Below are 20,719 nucleotides of genomic sequence, written 5' to 3' on the forward strand. Positions count from 1 at the left end.
AGGTCCACATCTCGAATGCGTCGATTTTTTTCTGGATTGCCTTATTGATTGTCCACGTTTCGGCTCCATATAGTAGGACTGGCCACACGTAGCATTTCAACATCCTCTTTCTTATGTCAAGACCAATTTCACCCCTACAGAAAAGATTTCTCATTTTGTTGAAAGTTGCCCTTGCAATTTCAATTCTGCTCGAAATTTCTGCGAAATTGGTGACATCAGCTACTATGGTCGATCCCAGGTACTTGGTTCTATTTATCCTTTCGATCACTCGACCGTGAATCCTAAGACTATGCCTTGCTGACGGATTTTTACCCAGCACCATGTATTTGGTTTTGTCTAAATTCATTTTTAACCCATATTTTTCTGCGCAATCACTCAACGACATCATCATAAGCTGCAAGTCCTCTGCGTTGTCTGCAACAATAATAGCATCATCTGCGTATCTCACGTTATTGATTATTTCGCCATTGACTTTTATTCCAAATTCCATTTCTTCCAACGCCTCATCAAATATTGCCTCAGGGTATGCATTAAATAGCAAAGGTGACAAGATACATCCCTGACGTACTCCTCTTTTTATCTCAACTTTTTGTGAGATCCCATCATTTGTTCTTATTTGTGCAGTTTGATTCCAATACAGATTTTTAATTATTCTGATGTCTTTGCTATCTATGTTTTTACTTTCTAGAATTTCGAAGAGTTTGTCATGCTTTACCTTATCGAAAGCTTTTTCAAAGTCAATGAAACATGCATGTACCTCCACATTAGAGTCTCTGCATCTCTGGATCAGTGTATTCACCACAAAAAGAGCATCTCTGGTGCCAAGCCCGTTTCTAAAACCAAACTGAGTTTCCTTAATGTCTATTTCCAGTTTGCTGAATATCCTTTTGAGAATGATTTTAAGGAATAGCTTGATTGAGTGGTTCATAAGGCTGATAGTGCGATAGTCACTGCATTTTGAAGCTCTACTTTTCTTCGGCAATGTAGTAAAAATAGAGTTCAACCATTCTTGAGGAATTTTTCCTTCATTGTATATTCTGTTGAATAGTGCAGTCATTTGTTCTATTCTATTATCATCTAACAGCTTATACAGTTCGTTTGGAATGTTGTCTGGGCCATTTGCTAATCTATTTTTTGACTGGTTGATTGCTGCCTGGACTTCAGACTTAATTATAACTGGACCACTTGCTTCCAATGGATCTGGTGTACAAACTCTAACGTCATCAAATAGATCCTCCACATACTCTTCCCATCTTTTGAGCCTGTCTTCGGGGTCAAATATTATAGATCCATTTTTATCTTTTAGATTTCCACAATTATTCTTCTTACTAATCCGTGTGACCTGTTTTATTTTTTTGTGAAGTTGCAAGAGGTTGTGCTGCTTGTCTAAGTTTTCTATCTCAGTACATTGCATCTCCCAATATTTTTGTTTCGCTAATCTTATTTTATACTTTATATCTTTATTTATTAATTTAAATTTATACTCATCAATTGCCTTATATTTTCTTCTTTTCTCCATTAACCGGAGAATTTCTTCAGACATCCAAGCTTTCCTGGCTTTATATGTTTCTCTTTTTGATAAATCGGATAATACACTATTAAAAGGTCTTTTGAATTGGCTCCACTGATCATCCACATTCACTTGGCTATTGATAGTAAACCTATTTGAATACAAGTCACTGTTGAGCTTTTCGGCATAGGTTTTTCTCACATCCGGATTATTTAGACGATGGAGATTCAGCTTGACATTGTCACTTTTTTTGGGACATTTTTTGAATACTATTTTCAGATTGGCAACCACTGGATTGTGATCCGAATTAACATCTGCTCCAGGGTAGGTTTTAGCATTTTTGATGGCGTTTCTAAATCGTCTGTTGACCAAAATATAGTCTATTTGGTTTTTTATTATTGACTTTGAAGAACTTTTAGGTGATGTCCATGTGTATAATCTTCTGGGTGGTAATTTGAACCAGGTATTGGTTATTACAAAATCATTATCAATACTGAATTCTACCAACTTGTCGCCACGTTCGTTTCTCTTACCAAGACCAAATTTTCCAACAGTATTTTCAACTTCACCGCTTCCAACTTTTGCATTAAAGTCCCCCATAATGATTGTTGTATCTTCTTTTTTCAAAATACTAAGCGTAGCTTCTAACTCGTTATAAAATTCATTACACTCATCGATGGTGCTATCAGAAGTTGGTGCGTAAACCTGAATAAGATTCAACATGTTATTTTTGGCCTTAAGTTGAATGAGCATAATTCTGTCTGATGTTTGAATCGATGTAGTTATCATTGCTTTCAGTTTTGATGAGACAAAAAAACCTACTCCATTTCTGTGATTGTTACTATGTGTAGAACCAGAATATATAACAAAATTTTCTGAGGTGTTAAATTCACTACAATCAATCCAGTGAGTTTCACTTATTCCAAGGACGTCTATCTCCATTCTCTTCTTCTCTTGTTCAAGGTTTTCAACTTTTCCAGCTTGTAACAAACCCCTAACATTCCAGGTAGCTATTCTAATTTCATTATTTTTGTAGATTGCTGCTTCATTGTTCAATGACTTGCTGTTTGTGTTGTTATTCAAATTAACGGCGTTTGCGTGTTGCTCGATGTTGTTACTATTTTTCGATGATATTATACTAGGGAAAGAACTGATGAGGTGGTTTCCCGTTGCCTTCCTCATCTCCTATTATTATTTAATCAAAATCAAAATCCAAGGTCAGGCCGAGTTATTTGCGGTACGGTAATAATATAATATATACAATCAACTATGTATCCTTAAAAACTTCGCTTAGATTTATTACTTTATCTGTTTTATTCGACCTTAATAATTTGTCTTTTTTGTTTTTTTGTTTTTTAAGCTCAGCTTCCGGGAATTCAGAATCGTTAGAAGACCTGTTTCTCTTTTGTATATCTACGTTTTGTGTTGTTCTAGAACCAGCTCCAGATAATGCTTCTACAATGAGTTTGCCTTGTCTCAAATCCACCTTTTTACCTTCTTGCTCTAAGTTCTTTTTAACTTTTATCAGTTCAGCACGTTTGGTTCTTTGTTTGTATGTGTTAATCGCCTTTGATGTAATACAGACTTCCTTCTATCAGTTTCTTGTTGTCAAGTATTTTCTGTTTTTGCAACAATGATACGAAACTGGCGAGAATAGGTCTGCTTTTCTCAGCACTATTGCTTTGACGTCCTAAACGTTTGGCGTAATTCAAGTCAGCAACCGTTGTAGGAACTTTAAGCGTGTCTTTAAAAAATGAAATTACTACCTCCGGCACGTTTTCTCCTACTTGCTCCTTTATATTCCCAATGATTATATTGTTTCTGCGTGATTTGATCTCGTTTAGTTCTTTCTCCGTTTCTTTCTCTTTTACTGTTTCTTCCAGGTTTGCTTTCAAAGTGGCAACTTCCAGCTTCAATTCTTCTATTTTATTGTTGGCTTGCTCAAGACTTTTGCTAACCTCCTTTACAATTTCTTCCTTATTTTTTTGCAAGCGTTCTTCAATAGATTTGTTTAATTAAATCTTTAGTTCTTGTTTAAAAGTATTGAATTCGCTCTTGAATAATTTAGCTATATCTTCAATATCAATTTTGTTACTCATGATACATCTACTTATTTTACCGGTAGCACTACAATATTAAATATGAAATTGCTAACTCTATTATGTATCAAAAAGTATCAAACAGATAGGTAACTAACTTTCGACCACTACTCTTGTCAACCCAAAATGACAGTTTGAATTCTGCAATGTTTATATTGGCACGATTTTCGCAAATCACTTCAAATAATTAATTATAGCAATTTATTATTAAATTTTTACCCCAAATCAATTCCCCCAAAAGTTCAGGCAACTATGTTGTCTGTTTTGGCAGTAATCGCAGGAGCAAAATTACGAAATCAATTGCAACAAATGTAAATCAACACTTGCTACCAAACTCGAGTGGCAATTTAATAGCACAGCAACTGGGTACCTACCATGTACTTGAAAAAGAATTATTATATGGAGTGACTTGATTGCCAATACCAAAATTCACAACGATTTTCCTGTTTATCAGCCTTAGATATCACAAATTACCCTCTTAAATTCAAGATTAAATTTATTCAGTTCAAAACAACAAATCTGCAAAACAAAAAAGTGTACTGTACACACGAAATAATCTATGAAAATATTTTATATATCAGTTTAAATTTGAAATTTTTAATTCAAAATTTAATGTGCAATTGGAATCTGACATCGTATTGTATCTGATGGGAAAAATAGGAATCTATCTGATTATCATCAAAGTTGTTGTTTTAAAATATTTAAAACAATACTGTCAAAAGTTTCATATTAAGTGTAAAAACAGGATCAAAACGGTGAACGGCAACGGAAAATGAATTCCATTTTCCAACAGTGGAACGGTAAAATCAACTATACAATATTTTATATGTAAAAGTCATACGTAGATGAAATCGATGTCAAAAAAAACTTGCTTACGGTAGTATAAGAGTTTAGGCTATTTTACCGCCGTCGGTTAAATTCCCTTAATTTTTGCAGTCCTTTTGATTATGTATATAATATTTTATATGAATTTTGACATGTCGCCTTGGAGTATCGTTCTTGTTCTCTTTTCAACTTAAGGCACATTTAGTGTAACGCTTGTGTAATTCGCCAATTCGTGGTCATATATTCAAGCATAATTAAACTCAATTTCTATAAAGTTTTTATAAAAATGTATGTGTGACTTGTTATAAACAATATTGGTAAAAGTTCAGAGTTCATGGATGGAATCTAATTTAAATATAATAAGATATTTAAATGCTTAATTATTAATTTTCAAAATTTAGTTTCTCTTGTCATAAGTCCTGAAAAATATTAGGATATTGTAATCTATCAAAAAAATTCTATTGTGGAATCTGTTCAATTAATCATGTTTTATGCTCAACTTTTAAAAAATTACTCAGTTATGAATATCCCAAACTGTTCTCTATTACTAAAACTTTTATACAAAAATGTAAATTTTTCAGTTTTTCCACTTTGTAAGCACAAACATTTTTTTTTGGATTTTTCTTTAGTTTAAGTTTTCTATTGGTTATCGTTTAATAAATACATAAAACTCCTAAAAATACATTGACCTAACCAAAAAAGCACTTGTTAATTCTACTCACTTTTGTCCAATAACTGACCTTAACTTTACGGTTAACAACTGATTTTAATCGTTGAAATATTTACGTATCTTAAAAGCTTCCAATTTTATTAACAAATTTTCTATATTTCTTATTAATACTTAATAATTAACTTTAGCATTAGCAAATTTTTTATTAGGATCTAGATGCTTCAATTTTTTTCAGTAAATATTCAATTCGGTCTTTCATTACAGGTTGTCCTCTTTTAGTTTTTTTGCTAATCATTTTATTTCTTTCTAATTTCTTTGCTTTTTGAAGTTTAATTCTTTCTTCTTTAGCTTTTTTAATTTCTTCCAACTCAAATTTCCTTTTTTCTTGATAATTAATCTTCTCTTTGTTTTTCTGTAATAGAAAAGTTTTTGGCTAATAAAGGCAATTCTATTATTTTCTTTTATCAAACTACCACCTGGTTTTGCTTTTTATTATCAGATTTAAAACTGTTTTTTTTTGTTGTCCATTTTTTATCTTTAAAACTTTTTTTATTATTATTTTGTGTTCGATTTTGTGTTTTCGCCATAATTATTTATATTTTTTTAGAAAATGTGTTTACTGTTTATAAACAAAATATACACATGTAAATCTAAACAAATATGATGTTGATGTCATTATTGTCATTAGGCTAGCTTTTCACTTCCTATATTGAATTTGACATTGCCTATTGACGTATGTAATTCAAAAATGTGTGAATGAGATGAAACAGATTTAAATTTCATTTAAATTTCTCTATAAACAGCAAACATATTTTTGGACAATTATACATTCCAAATTTTGAACAGATGAACAAAGTTATTTCCAGTTTTCTTTTAAAAATAAAGAAACATTACACGCATTAAGTTTTTAGAATTTCCCATTAAAAAAAAACAAGTTTTTGTATGACTCCAGACCCCAGAGCTCATATTTCTGTTACTTGAAAATAGCTCTTTTGGTAGTTTTCTATTCTAATTTTGTTGCTTAATATTAAAGATGGAAACTTCTAATTCTGGCTCAGATGTTGCATCAAATCAAGGCAGGACATTTTGTGTAAGATTAAAAAGTTTTAATTTCATGTTAAGTAAACAGGTACTTAACTTTGTTGAAATTGTGATTTTTATTTGTGGTCTCTGCATGTAATAGCTCGCTGGTCCCGCATCTGGATTAAATCTGCTTTAAAAAGATATTTCATTCTTCATAAAACAACAGATTGTAATTTGCTGAAACAATTTATGTGTTTTTTGAAAACACTATTGTAGGAAATATGTACATATTGTTTTCTCTTAAAATATTTCTTAGTTTAGAAATTGCTATTGCAATTGCCTCCTTTTGTATATAAATATGTAATAATTTTGTTTTGAATAAGAGGCTAACGTATACAAATAATAAAAGATTAATCACCTCTCGTACCAAAATAATATAGTAAGGATTTAGACTTTTACAATCTCTAATTCAGGTCTGATTAATTTTTTATTCAGGTCTTAAATACAGGAATTTTAAAATATTTGACTAGATCTAGGGTTTTGTTTGATTTGTTTAAATTAATAAAGTAAATAAGTAATTAGTTAGGTACATACTATATTTATTGAAAACAATTCCATATTTATTAGTTATGAAGTAAAGAATTCATTAATTGAATAATTTCACATATCTCTTATATTTTTGTTAAAATAAACATATTAGAGGTTTACCTTATTTTTAAATTTTATATGAAACACAAGTCAAAATTAAAACTATAATTCTCATAAAGCTTTTAATAATGAACTAACAGATTCAGATGTTACTTTATTCTTTTTAGTTCTGCTACCGGCCTTTTCGATTTCAGTGTTTTTAGGCTTTTTCTTTTTGAACTTTTTACCTTTTTGATTCTGCGTCTTCTTCGCCTAAAAAAAATATTTGCAATTTAATTTTCTCTAAATATTTTGCGATAAATCTTTATATCTGATACAAAAATATTCGTAATCCGCTTCAGTTATTTTATTGCATACTGCGTTTAGCAGAATGGAATAAAGATATTTTGTTTTTACATCTTCAGAAGAACTTGCACATTTTACTTTATAAATTAAATCAAAATACTGTATAAAAACTTACGGTAGAACTTTCTTGATTACTCTCAAAAAAGTCTTCGATTTCTTCTACATTTTGATCAACTTCAATTGGTTCATTTGTTTCTTTTGATGCAGCATTTGCTTTCGTCCTCATTATCTTTTGTTGAATACGAACTTCTCTTTCCCTTTCTTTAATAGCTTCCACTTCTTTTAAAATAGACTCTTTAAATGGACATTCGTTAGGTATTTGCACTAATTTTTGCTTCTTGCTTTTTTTCGGATGTTTTTTTTCTTCTCGTCTTACTTTTCTTTTATGTTCTCTAATCTTTTTTAAAATTTTATATTTTTGTCGACATGTCATTCGTTTAGAAGCTTTACCTAAAAACAAAATTTTTGTTTCATCAACTATAATAGTTTAAAATAATCTTGATTTTACCTTTTAGTCTTTTCAAAGCCATATTTTATTTTTTAATTTAAATCAAAAAATTAATTTCTTTAAATTTTAGAATTTCAATTGCGAACAATTTTTTATTCCATGAAGTAAACTTTCAAAACATGTAAATAATGAAATTAGGTTAAGTTTTTTTTATTTTGACAGCAAAATAACATGCTCTTCCATTTTTTATTCTTGTTTTACTTTTTTTCTTGTAAATGTAAATGAAGAACTCTAATGCAATAACTCCAAATAAATCTGTTTTTGAAATATTTGAAAGTTCGTATGAAAATTCATTGTTTCATTCTAATGATTGAGAATTGTCCTGTAAACACACAAATTAATTAAAACTATCATTTCAAATAATTTATATTGAGTACGAGAAAAAATATGTATGTATATTTTTATTATTATTACTCTAATGTACATACATTTATTGGGGCTTGTATCCTATGATCTTGTAAAAAGTTACTGTTTCTAATTCCTTGACTTACTTGCTTTACCAACAATAATTAAGCAACTTATAAAGAACATAGAAATAAGGTGAAAAATTATGAAGCTACATATACAATTTAAATCATAGCCTCATAAAGAACATATGGCATAAAAATACGTGCATAAGATAAAAATAATAATAAAATTCACGTAATATGTGGTATTCATCTATGTATATTGATATATATTTTTAGACTAGTTTGATAACGTTACTTAATAAATACTTAAATTAAATAATTATTTGAAAATTGCTTTAAAAGAGAAAATATTTTTCATGTTTCTTAATTGACTATTGTGAATTTCTAGTAAACAATACCATATGTTCAAATAAAAAAGGGATGATGTCAAATATGTAAACTGGCCTATTAGTTCAAATGAAAGCGAATTTGATTTTTGTCAAACACTATAGTATTGCCAACATACCTTTTTAATTTAAAATTAGTAAATTTTAATTTGGCTTTTTTATTTTAGATAATAACTGAATTTTTAATTACTTGACAACTTTTTATTACCAATTTCCTTTATTTAAATATTTTCCCAATATATATAATTCTTTTCTTATCAATATAATTAAAAATTCAATATGTTCTATAAGAATTTTATTGTTAATATCAAATAATTTAATTCAGCTAAAATATTTTTCTTATATATGGCAATAATAAATTCCCGGCCTTGACCTTAAACTTGACGCCACTATCCTTCAAAAAAGGCCGCAAAATAAGATAAAAGAACTTATTTACTAAAACAATGTAATTATTAGTAAATTTTATTTAATTTTAATATTAATTATAAAAAAATGCCGAAGCACAAAATAAATATAAAAGATCGGGTTGAAGATAACACCATTGATTTAAGTTTATCAGAACTGACGGAAGTACCAGCTAAAGATATTGTAAGTGAATTGTGAAGAAGAAAGAAATACTTCAAAAGATTGTTTGATCTGATTTTATTTTATTTAGCAAAACTAAATTTTAAATTACAAAGAATTAACCACAATTTTTGATTTTTAACTTTTATTTCAATATTTTTACATATATATAAAAATAATAGAATTTCCGGATAATTGATTTCATTATTTCAGGCGTCATTTAAAAGGGTTACAAATGTAGATCTATCGAATAATAAAATAGTGTCCCTTGGGGTAATAAAGAATTTTTTGAAATAAGTTTAATTAATTTATAAATAAGATTTATATTTTAGAAAAACATTGGATTACTTTCGCATATTGTTAAACTGGATTTGAGTAAAAATTTAATAAAATTTTTACCTGATGATTTTGGCAGTTTTAGAAATCTTCGGCATTTAGACTTGTACAATAACCGTTTAGAGCATTTACCTCTTAGTTTCGGAAATTTAAATAATTTAAGGTTCAAATAAAATATAGTTATATTAAATATTTTGATTAATGAATTAATTTGTTTTTTTAGATACTTGGACTTAAAAGCTAATCCTTTAAATCCCGCTTTGGGGAAAATTGTTGGACCATGCTTAACAACCAAAGACTGTAATGAAGCTGCCAAAAACACTGTAAATTTTAATATACAACATTAGTTTTGTACTGTTATATATATTTGAACCTAAATTTTCTATTTCTAGGTTAAATTCTTGAAACGTATGCAAATTGAATTTGAAAATGCTAAACAAAAATTACAACAAGAAAATGAGGCTAAAATAGAATCAATTGAAGATCAAAAAAGTAAAAGTGAATTATCGAAGAAAAAAAAGAAAAAGGGTAAATCAAAAAAATCAAAATTATCTGATAATGAATTATTAAAGGATAATTCAAATAATACAAAGAAGAATACCAAAAACAATTATGTACATGAGAAGCATTACAATAAGTCGAAAAGAAATTCGAATACAGCTTTAAAAACAATTTTCGTATTTTTCTTTTTATTGGCATTGAATATATTTGCCATATATGTAATAACAGCAAAAAATCTTGAAATTGTTGAAAAAGTCGTAGAGTACATTCCAATTAAATATCGTAATTTAATTTTATCGAAAACTGAAAATATGAAATTAAGAATATCAGATTATTTACAACAATTTCGAACAGCAGATGAAGATCATTCATATATGAAAATAATTTAAAAACATAATAATATTGAATAATTATTAGATTTTGAATGCTCTCTTTACATAATTTTAATGATATCTTTTTTTTATATATATATTAATAAGCTGCTATACCTAACTCTGATACTATACAATACAGACATACATTTTGCCTAAGGAAATAGTAAAATTACTCATATAAACTAATAAAAAGCAATAGACTGGACACAACTACTCATAACTCAATAGCTCTGAATCCTATTAAATCATAATACATACATTATATTTTAACATTTAAACCCAATATATTAAATCCGGCCATAATAATGTTATAATTATTAGAGAAAAAATAAACATTTTATATTTTAGTAAATTTTTAAAATAAATAATTATGCTACAGCCATATTTTATTAATATAATATAAGTTGAAAATAAGCCATTTTATATTACCAAATATTTTGTAAAACAACAGAATTTTCATTAATTAATTTTTTTTTTTTTTTTCGTAATATAAATTATTAATATACCATAAAATTTTAGTTATGTATTTAATATATTAAGAAAAAAGTTAAATTAAATGAATTCGAGAAAAAATACAATTTAATTTTTAAGTTTATATAAAATTTTTTTAAATTATAGTACATAATATTATAAATTATTATTTCAAGGAAATATATGAAAAATTTTTAAACACTAACTTGTTTTTCTATGTAAATTTTGAAGTTTATATATTTTTTAATTTTATATGTGCATATATTTAAATGATTAATCTTAATTATTTATTTAACATTATAACTATTTATATTTAATATTACTTAGATGATTTATAATAATAAACCATTTATTGTAGAAAAAAATCTATTGGAACTATGGAACTATAATTTTGAAATCTACTAAATTTACATATTATGTATGTATTTATTTGCTTTTTTAAATTCAAATTCAATTTTATTAAAAGTGCCATCTTAATATTTAGGAATATCAATTTTTAATGTATAAGCATATTTTAATTGATTTTTATCTAAAAATGATTTTGGAGGAAATTTTACCAGTAAAGATTTTTCCAGAATTTCCCACTGCAAAGAATTTTTTTAAAATCAATGTTAATACTATCTTATTTCAGTAAATGTATAATTCCAAAATTGCTGTAATTCTTCATTAATACACAATTAAGTTCATGAGTTTTAATAACTAAAACAATTTATGACTTGTATTGTATATTAATATCGAGTTATGTACAGCAATTTCAATTACGTATATAAAATAAAATACCTCTAACTCAAAATCATCAGGTAATCCAAGAACTTTAATCATTGTATTATCATCTATTTTATTATGCAATGCACCTAATTCTATTGAATTTGTATCAAAAGGATAATTTAATATCATTGCATAAATAATTGTTCTGTTATCTGATTTTGGATATTGTTTCATTGTATACCAAACATTTGAAGATAATGTGTCATTTTGATATATCCAAAATTTACTAGAATAAATAGCTTCACCATTTATTTTAAGCCATGAACCCATATCACGTAATCTCTCTTGAAAAATTGGTTTAATTGTTCCATATTTTGTAGGACCAACATTAATAAGAACATTTCCATTGCAACTTATAGTAGTAACAATTTCTTCAAATTAATAATAAAATCATATAATTTAATTTAATAAAGTTTAAATAGAAAAATTTCATTACCTTTAATAATTTCTTCAGAAGTCATATAATCATCTAGATTTGATACAGTTCTTTCACCCCAACTATTTTTATCTAATGTAAATGCATTTTCCCATTTATGTGTTTGAAGTATACCTATATGTACATGATCAAAAATATTTTTTTTTTTTTTGTTTTAAGTTTACATAAAATTTCTAAAAGTTTATAACCTGGATTATAACGATCTTCACAAGTATAAAAATCACCATGTTTACAATGAGTACCTATTCCCCATCTATCATTTGTTACAACAGTATCTTTTACAGGACTATCATTATAGAGCCTATAACGTAGTAAAAAATTAAGGTAAATTAAAATTTTATTTTGGATACAATTTTCACCATGCTAAAAATTCTTCTGAATTCCAGTAATCTGGGAATGCCTCCCAGTCACCATCTGACCATAAAATTTCTGGTTTATAATGATCTATTAATTCATGTAATTCTGGTAGAACTTTTGTTTTAACATAATTTTTTTGTCCAAATAAAAGAATTTTATCATTAATGTACATACGATTAAACCATTCAAAAAGTGAATAATAAACACCAAATTTTAATTTTGTATTTTTTCTTATTGCCGCAGAAAGTTCACCTTAAATTTAATAATACTAACTAAATATCATTAAAATAATATTTTAATTTACCTATTATATCCAAATTTGGACCAATATCAACTGAATTCCAATTAAAAGCCCTGCTAGACGGCCACAAAGTATAACCATCATGATGTTTACTTGTTAAAACAACATATCTTGAATAAAATTAAGATATTAATTAATAAAAAGAATTAATATAATAATAATTAAATTCAAATAATAATAATACTTAGCACCACTTTGTTGAAAAAGTAAAGACCATTCGGTAGCATTAAATGATTCAGCAGTAAAATCTTTAGCAAAATCTTGATAACTAAAATTTGGTTTATAATTTTTTTCCATGAATTCAATATGATCTGTTCGATTTTCTTCTAAAAATGGAAAAATTTCTTTTCAAGTTTTAAAATATTTAATTAAATTTTAATTTTTCTTTTCTAACAGATTCCGCTTTTCTATTTGTGTATGTGAATGCAAAAAATTCTAATAAAGTTAAAGAAATTTTTGTTTTTTTAAACTTACTTAAATAAATCCAAAACCATTCTCCGCCAAGACTTGGTACCGAATATATTCCCCAATGTATAATTATACCAATTTTTGCATCACTATACCAATGTGGTAATGGACGTTTATCTAAACTTTCCCATTTTGGTTGATATTTTATATGAATTTCGTTGTCCTTAATACAATTAACATTTTTTCTAAATATTACATTAATATAAATAAAAAATAAAATTAAAATTGAAACGCTATTTAATGACATATTTAATAAACGGCGCTCGCTTTAAGACTAAACCATATTAGAGAATTCATGCTCACGAGTAACGTATTATATATGCTCTGTAGTTTGTATACTTTTAGAATATAATTCTGCGAATATGTAAAATATATTAGTTATATATTTGGATATGTACTGACATACATATGTATATCTATAATTAAAGATAAATGTAATTAAATTAAAATAAGACATTTTTTTTTTTTAGAAAATCGTAATTAATTACCGTCATACTTGAATTTATAATTCACGTACATACAGTCGAACACGTTTAATTGTAACACGCATGTTTAAACAAAACTCTTTTATATTCATAGCAGTTTTTACCCATATGTAATTTCTCCTGTCCTCCCTAACGTCTATAATGCTTAAGTGCAACATGTATTTAACCCGAAATATTTATTTTTGTGAGCCTTATCACTGCTTTATACAAAAAAAAACACAAATTTATATTTATCTACATGGGAAGATTTTCACTTATAAATACAGAATTTTTTTGACAATCATGAATGATAAAAGATAAAATCTGATGAGGTATCAGGCTCAAGATATAGAAAACATAGAGTAATATTTAATTTTATAATACGAAGTTTTACGAAGCTGATCTAAAAATTTAATTTTGCAAATATAGGAAATAAATTATTGCGCCATACTGATATATGCCCACAAAAAATATTTCCAAAAAAAAAAGGAGTCCTCAACTGTATATTACTTATATATATATATATATATACTCGTATATTAACGGTTATATATTAAATACGTATAACATAATCTGCTTTTTTAATATAAAGATTAATTTATTAATTTAACTGAAAGGATATAGTGAAATTATTATTTAAATAAAGTTGGGTCAAACCAATGGTTTGTATTGTAGCACTTTTCCCTTAAACAAGTGAAAATATTGCTTTTAAAAACAGTCTATGTATATCCACCACACTATTAAAATTATTTTCATTTATAAACGAAACTATTTCTAGGATTGCATATATTTAGGATGAACCATTTATGCAGTCTTTGAAATAAAGCAAAATTTAATATAAACAGGGGTTAACATAATGCTCGATTTTAAGGGTTAATTGTGTGAGTTAAGAAAAATAATTATATTTTTTAATTTCATGGAATTTACTGTTAACTTTTTGCGTTTATAGAAATTTGAAAAAACTTGCGGTTTCAGAAATATAAGGTGTCAAAAATGCATATTTCACAAATTTCAAGAGGCCATAACATGAGAGGGGGTGGAGATGGAAAAAAATTTTCTTCTAACGAAATGAACTACTTGTTAATGTCTAAAAGCTCCTAAAATTTCAAGCTTCTACAGGCTGGGGTCTAGAAGAAAAACGACATGAAAAATTTGGAAAAAAAGGACTTTAGATAACGGTAAATTTGAACGGCCATTTTGTTTTTCTAAAGTTTAACTATAGTATACCGCGGTAGGGGAAGCAAGTCACTGCCCTTCTGCGTTTGCAAAATTTCAAAAATGCTTATGGTTTCATTGCAACAAATAGTTAAAATAGGCCATTTTTAGTGCTTTGGGGGGGTATAACTTCTAGAGGGGGGGAGATAGGTAAAAATTTTGTTCTACGAAAATAAGTTTCTAGTAAAGATCTATGTACGTATTAAATTTCAGCTTTCTATCTTTAAGAATGTAGAAGTTTTGTAAACAGACACACGGACAGACGGACGGACGGACGGACGGACGGACGGACGGACGGACGGACGGACGGACGGACGGACGGACGGACAGAGTGAAACTAATAAGCACTTTTTTTCAAAAAATTTTTGGAAAAGTGCTAAAAATAGCTAAAGTCACTATTTATTAAAGATATTAAATTTCTTTCCTATAATTCTATTCATAAATAAATAAATAGGAATAAATTCAAAAGCAATATTATGATATATAAAATACGAGTACTCTTAATTAAATACCACCCACAAATTTCACATCTTGATTATAGGTTTAATTACACTATAACAAATATTAAATTCAATATTAAGAATTAAGCATAATTTTTATCAGTAAAATGCATGAATGTACCTTATTTGAAATTTAAAGTCAACATGACATATTCAGCAACATAAATGAAATTGCTGAATAAATAAAATTGAAATCAGATTTTTATTCAAATGTTTGCTCTTATGTACGTAAATAGTGAGAATTTTAAATTAGAATAATTTAAGAACAAAAATTAAGAAAATTAAAATAATCTATGAATATTAAATGATTAGGATAAATCTTATATATTCAAAGACTGTATAAAAATATTGATTAATTTACTCTTTACCACCTAATCATTGAGATAGATAATTTGTCTTAGAACTTATACCACTTGAATTTGAATTCTTGTATGCTTAACCACTTGTATTTAAAATTCTATACATTGAAATTTTTATTAGTATGGTACTTATAATCAAATTTTGCAAAAAATTTTTATCAGTGTAAACAAACTACTCTAAAAGACTTCATTCTAATTTTATAAAATAACCTCAATTAATATCACTTTAAAATATATATATTGCCATTATTAATTTAAAAATTTTTTAAAATAAAATTTTGACTATAGAATTTTTATATATAATAATTAACGAAATAATAGAAAAGAATTCAATGTTCATTGAACTTAAAATTATTTTTATGTTTACTTGAATATATTAATGTGTTTCTTACACATTAATATCTTTAAAATTTAGATATAGTCTAATTATAATTATAGAAGTTTGATATTTAAGATATAAAATGTTGCAGAACTAAAATATTATAATACTCAACTACCAAAAATTACGGCAGGCTTGTCACCTACCTAGTTAATTCTATGACGCAATGAAACTATGTCATGATATCATGCATTAGCCCTATGCTCCTCCTAGGAGTGAATAACTTGAGATATGCCCATTCATATACCGAACCTTTCATTTCATTTAATGAAGTTTTAAATAATGCTAAATTATAAATTTGGTTTTAAACAAAAAATTAAATAATTTATATAATATTATGAATATTAAATATGCTGGAGTCGTTTGCTAAGATTTTTTATATATAAAAATAATTGTGAATAATATTTTTAAAATATCTCAATTTTAAAATTTGTACACAATTCAGTTTATGAGTTGTTAATGACTGCTGAATTATGTTGATAATGCAGTAATACCAATAGGGTACATATATAAAAATAAATGTTATGAAATTTATATTTTCTGCCAGTATAGAAAAATGTAATGTACTAACATAATTTACTGCAGTAGGCATGTAATTTTAAATTCGTCATAATATTATTGCTCATACTCAAATTCCCCTTTATTTAATACTATTATTCTTACAATTTTACAAACTCTCCATATGTATGTATTTCAAAAATTATGCTGGTCAATAATAATTAATGAAGATTGTTTGAATGTAAATGGCATACTACGCTTAATAATAGCATAATTATATAATATAAGATTTATTATATCGTCGGTTAAAAGGCAGAAAGCACTAAGTGCATTTTTTGAAAATTCGGATTTCATAAATGAATTAAATCAGAATAATATAATCTTTGTTGTGGCAAAAAATCATGCAAATCCAGAATATAGTTTATAAATCCAGAAATTAAAGAGCCCAAGCCCATTGCACTAATTGATTAGTTTTCCAATTTTACGATTTTTTCAAATTGAATTTACTCAAAACACAGTTTCCTGACTTAATGCTTTCTGCTTCTTAACCGGCGATATGCATTTTGTTTATTTATCTTTAAACCAGAAAAGTATAACTGTACTTGATCCTATATATAGTGAAAAGAAAATGTAAAAATATACAAACTTTATTTTTTAATGTGAGAATATAGAACGCCCCAAGTATTAATATTCTAAAAACAATTCAATTTTTACGTGTTTACGAATTTTGTTTAAAGTTATTTTACTTAATAACATGATATACATATATACATATAAATTTATATATATTTATATTGAGGTTTATATGATATAATAATATAAACAAGAAACAATTTAAAATTTTAGATAACGTAAGAGATAAGACGTCGTTTGGTCATTTTTAATTTGAATGTATGTATATACCTATAGATAAACCGCATATTGTATGTATTAATGTATATTTGCCTTTTAAACACGGCATGATACGCTTGCCAATATTAAGAATCATATGGTATTAATTACATTATTTTTTATTATAAATACAATAATATTGTGCATATATTCATATATATAAGAGTAAAATTAAACATGTACAGGGTGTTGACACTATAGTGGTGCATTAACATGAACCACCGTGTAGATCTTCTTTTGTAACAATTGTTCCACAATAGGCATGTATCACAACCAGTCTAACAGATAAGCTCTCTGTATATAACTTTTACTGTATTAGGTATAACGGTACTTTTAGACATGCGTTAAAAAAAATGGCACAGTAGGGTATTTAATGACCACACAACAGAATTTGTAGTACTTTTAGTACAGATACCATGAAACCATTTAAAAAACGAATTCCAGCAATAACAGTACTTTTTCGGTGATGTAATATGGCAGGTATCCAAAATTTACAAAAGATTCAGAAAATCTGATTTGAAATGAATCTCTAACAAATGATAGAATTGAATATAAAATTTTAGAAAATTGGTATTTTACACCAGACAAAAGAACTAGAGACAATGCTAGATATAAATTTGCACCACCAAATATAGGACACCCTGTACACTAGATTGGCATATCCATTGAATATATACATATAAATATAGAGGTTCACAAATTGTAAATGTTTTGATTAATTTAGCAAGGAATGAAAAAAAAAGGAAGATAAAAATTAAAAATTAAAAATATCAGAAGTGAAAAACTACTTGAATGATTCCTGTTCTAAGTGCTTGTTGCTCTTCTTTCATTTAATTAAAAATTCATTTCTAAATTCAAATTCAGTCGTTTACTTATTGCCTTAGAATACACAATGTTTAAATTATTAACGGCGATAGTTCTTTTATTAACGAGTATGTAAAAATATTTTTTTATTATTTTCTTTTTATTTAATTGTATGCAGTATATTTGTAAATATTTTGTGTACATGTTTTGTAGTAAATATACTACATACTTTAAATATACAAAATTTGCACTAAAAGACCCACTGGGAATTATTGAATTTTTTTTTTTGTTCCAATTATTTTGTATGAAAAATTGAGCTGCTTGACATTGGAATTTGTGTACACAATAATTTCCGAAATATAAAATACATTTAGAATAAAATTATTTAATTTTAATTTAAATGAATTTATTTTTTAAAATTTTATTAATTATTAATAATATTTCAATTATCTATTTAATTTGAAATCTATAGTTTTAAAATGTGATGTTTGTAATGCAGTTAAGAAATATAATCCAACGTGGGAAAGTTTAGATAGTAGACCATTACCAGATTGGTATGATAATGCAAAAGTAGGCATTTTTATTCATTGGGGTGTTTATTCGGTACCGAGTTTTGGTACCGAATGGTTCTGGATAAATTGGAAAGGTATTAATTTTCAAAAATTAGATTTCAAAATAATTTTCATATTTCATTTTTTGTTTTTAGGACAAAATGTATCAACCTACATTGATTTTATGAAAAAAAATTATAAACCAAATTTTACTTATCAAGATTTTGCTAAAGATTTTACTGCTGAATTATTTAATGCAACACAATGGTCATTATTATTTCAAGATAGTGGAGCTAAGTAAATTTTGTAAAACGAAAATTCAATTTTAAAAGTAAAAATTTTTTCATTCCATAAATTTAAGATATGTGGTGTTAACAAGTAAACATCATGATGGTTTTGCTTTATGGCCTTCAACAAAATCATTTAGTTGGAATTCAATTGATATTGGACCAAAACGTGATATTATAGGTTCGTCCATTATTTCGATTTATTAAATTTCAAAATTAATTGAATTTATTTTGTTTAAGGTGAATTATCATCAAGTATAAGACAAAATACAAATTTAACATTTGGATTATATTATTCTCTTTTTGAATGGTTTAATAGAATGTATTTAATGGATAGGGATAATGGTTTTAAAAGTAATGTTTATGTTGAAGATAAAGTATGGCCTGAAATGAAAGAAATTATTGAACGTTATCATCCAGATGTTTTATGGTCGGATGGTGATTGGGAAACAACACCTGATTATTGGAAATCATTAGAATTTTTAGCTTGGTATCATTTCAAATTTTATATTGCTACATAAGTTTGTTAAACATGTATATATATTTTACCTGGTCACCAAATTTTAGGTTATATAATGAAAGTCCAGTAAGGAATACAGTTGTAACTAATGATAGATGGGGTAGTGGAGTACTTTGTAAACATGGAGATTTCTTTACATGTCAAGATCGTTATAATCCTGGTAATATTTATATATTTTTTTGATATAAAATTTTTAACATCTTTAATTGAAAATTTTTATTTACTTATAATACATATGTATATAGGAATTTTAAAGGAACATAAATGGGAAAATGCATTCACCTTAGATAAAACTAGTTGGGGACAGAGATTTGATACAAAATTAAGTGATTATATGACATCTGAACAATTAATAAAAGGTGATCATTTTGTGGTTAAAACTTTGTTATGTAAATTTAATCAATATTTAACTTTATAAATTTATTTTAAATTGTAATAGAAATTGTAACAACAGTTAGTTGTAATGGAAATGTTCTTGTTAATGTTGGTCCAACAAAATCTGGTACAATTCAACCAATTTTTGAAGAACGTTTACGTGATATGGGTTCTTGGTTAAAAATTAATGGTGAAGCTATTTATTCTACAAAATATTGGATATATCAGAATGATACCAAAACTGAAGGTGTCTGGTACACAATGAAACCACATCCAGATATTAAAAATAGAATTATATTATATGCAATGATTTTAAATTATCCATATGATACAAATACAATTGATTTAGAATCTGTATATAAATATATGGATATAAAAAGTGAAGTAACAATTTTGGGTTTACCAGAAAATATTCCAATAAAGGTTATTTAAAAAGTTTTATTTTATAAAATCATATAATTAATCTTATACATGTATGTATGTAATTATTCGTTTTAATTGTAGTGGGACGTTCTGGATTCATCAGTGTTATTTAAATTACCACCAAAAAATTTTATGGATAAATATGGTTTAAAATATGCTTGGACAATCAAAATGGATGTTTCATTAGAGAATGAATAATGAAATTGCAAAACATTTTGAAAGGCTTTTAATAAATTCAATTGATTGAATAAATTCAAAATTAATTTTTATTTTAATTGTGATTAAAATTTTAGTGAGTTTGCTAAAACATAATTGTAACTCGATTGATTTAATTCCGAGATCACGTGAATATCATGAGTTGGCAGAAGGGTAGAAATTCAGCAAAGTGTCGTCATATTATAATGTCTTATCATATTCAATATAACAAAATTTTAGGTATATCCATTTAGAAAA

The 20,719-nt window shown here is 26.4% G+C and overlaps 4 protein-coding genes and 1 long non-coding RNA gene across 5 annotated transcripts; 2 read left to right on the forward strand and 3 right to left on the reverse strand.

The window, feature by feature from the left end:
- Positions 1 to 5,221: 5,221 nt before the first annotated feature.
- LOC129609292 (uncharacterized) lies at positions 5,222 to 5,726 on the reverse strand. Its single transcript, XR_008696940.1, has 2 exons — positions 5,581 to 5,726; positions 5,222 to 5,516 (listed from the first exon to the last, which is right to left on the reverse strand). It is a non-coding gene; the product is annotated as an uncharacterized LOC129609292 (long non-coding RNA).
- A 979-nt stretch (positions 5,727 to 6,705) lies between these two features.
- LOC129609231 (guanine nucleotide-binding protein-like 3 homolog) lies at positions 6,706 to 7,766 on the reverse strand. The gene is made up of 3 exons (XM_055521163.1): positions 7,629 to 7,766; positions 7,236 to 7,570; positions 6,706 to 7,027 (listed from the first exon to the last, which is right to left on the reverse strand). The coding sequence occupies exons 1-3, from the start codon at positions 7,648 to 7,650 to the stop codon at positions 6,887 to 6,889; spliced, it is 498 nt and encodes a 165-aa protein (XP_055377138.1). The 5' UTR covers positions 7,651 to 7,766; the 3' UTR covers positions 6,706 to 6,886.
- A 1,051-nt stretch (positions 7,767 to 8,817) lies between these two features.
- LOC129609169 (leucine-rich repeat-containing protein 59) lies at positions 8,818 to 10,624 on the forward strand. Its single transcript, XM_055521082.1, has 5 exons — positions 8,818 to 9,012; positions 9,202 to 9,261; positions 9,321 to 9,487; positions 9,548 to 9,647; positions 9,717 to 10,624. Exons 1-5 carry the CDS (start codon positions 8,917 to 8,919, stop codon positions 10,212 to 10,214), a joined length of 921 nt encoding a protein of 306 aa, XP_055377057.1. The 5' UTR covers positions 8,818 to 8,916; the 3' UTR covers positions 10,215 to 10,624.
- Positions 10,625 to 11,113: 489 nt separating this feature from the next.
- On the reverse strand, positions 11,114 to 13,261 carry LOC129609159 (putative alpha-L-fucosidase). The gene is made up of 8 exons (XM_055521063.1): positions 13,007 to 13,261; positions 12,717 to 12,858; positions 12,536 to 12,642; positions 12,234 to 12,483; positions 12,063 to 12,175; positions 11,875 to 11,988; positions 11,451 to 11,809; positions 11,114 to 11,254 (listed from the first exon to the last, which is right to left on the reverse strand). Exons 1-8 carry the CDS (start codon positions 13,245 to 13,247, stop codon positions 11,144 to 11,146), a joined length of 1,437 nt encoding a protein of 478 aa, XP_055377038.1. The 5' UTR covers positions 13,248 to 13,261; the 3' UTR covers positions 11,114 to 11,143.
- Positions 13,262 to 18,110: 4,849 nt separating this feature from the next.
- Positions 18,111 to 20,529, forward strand: LOC129608979 (putative alpha-L-fucosidase). The gene is made up of 9 exons (XM_055520787.1): positions 18,111 to 18,238; positions 18,583 to 18,756; positions 18,817 to 18,958; positions 19,023 to 19,129; positions 19,189 to 19,438; positions 19,516 to 19,628; positions 19,714 to 19,827; positions 19,908 to 20,266; positions 20,348 to 20,529. The coding sequence occupies exons 1-9, from the start codon at positions 18,199 to 18,201 to the stop codon at positions 20,462 to 20,464; spliced, it is 1,416 nt and encodes a 471-aa protein (XP_055376762.1). The 5' UTR covers positions 18,111 to 18,198; the 3' UTR covers positions 20,465 to 20,529.
- The last annotated feature ends 190 nt before the right edge of the window (positions 20,530 to 20,719 follow it).

Source organism: Condylostylus longicornis, unplaced genomic scaffold (genome assembly GCF_029603195.1).
Source record: "Condylostylus longicornis isolate FDR11 unplaced genomic scaffold, ASM2960319v2 ptg000038l, whole genome shotgun sequence".
NCBI classification, from domain to species: Eukaryota; Metazoa; Arthropoda; class Insecta; order Diptera; family Dolichopodidae; genus Condylostylus; species Condylostylus longicornis.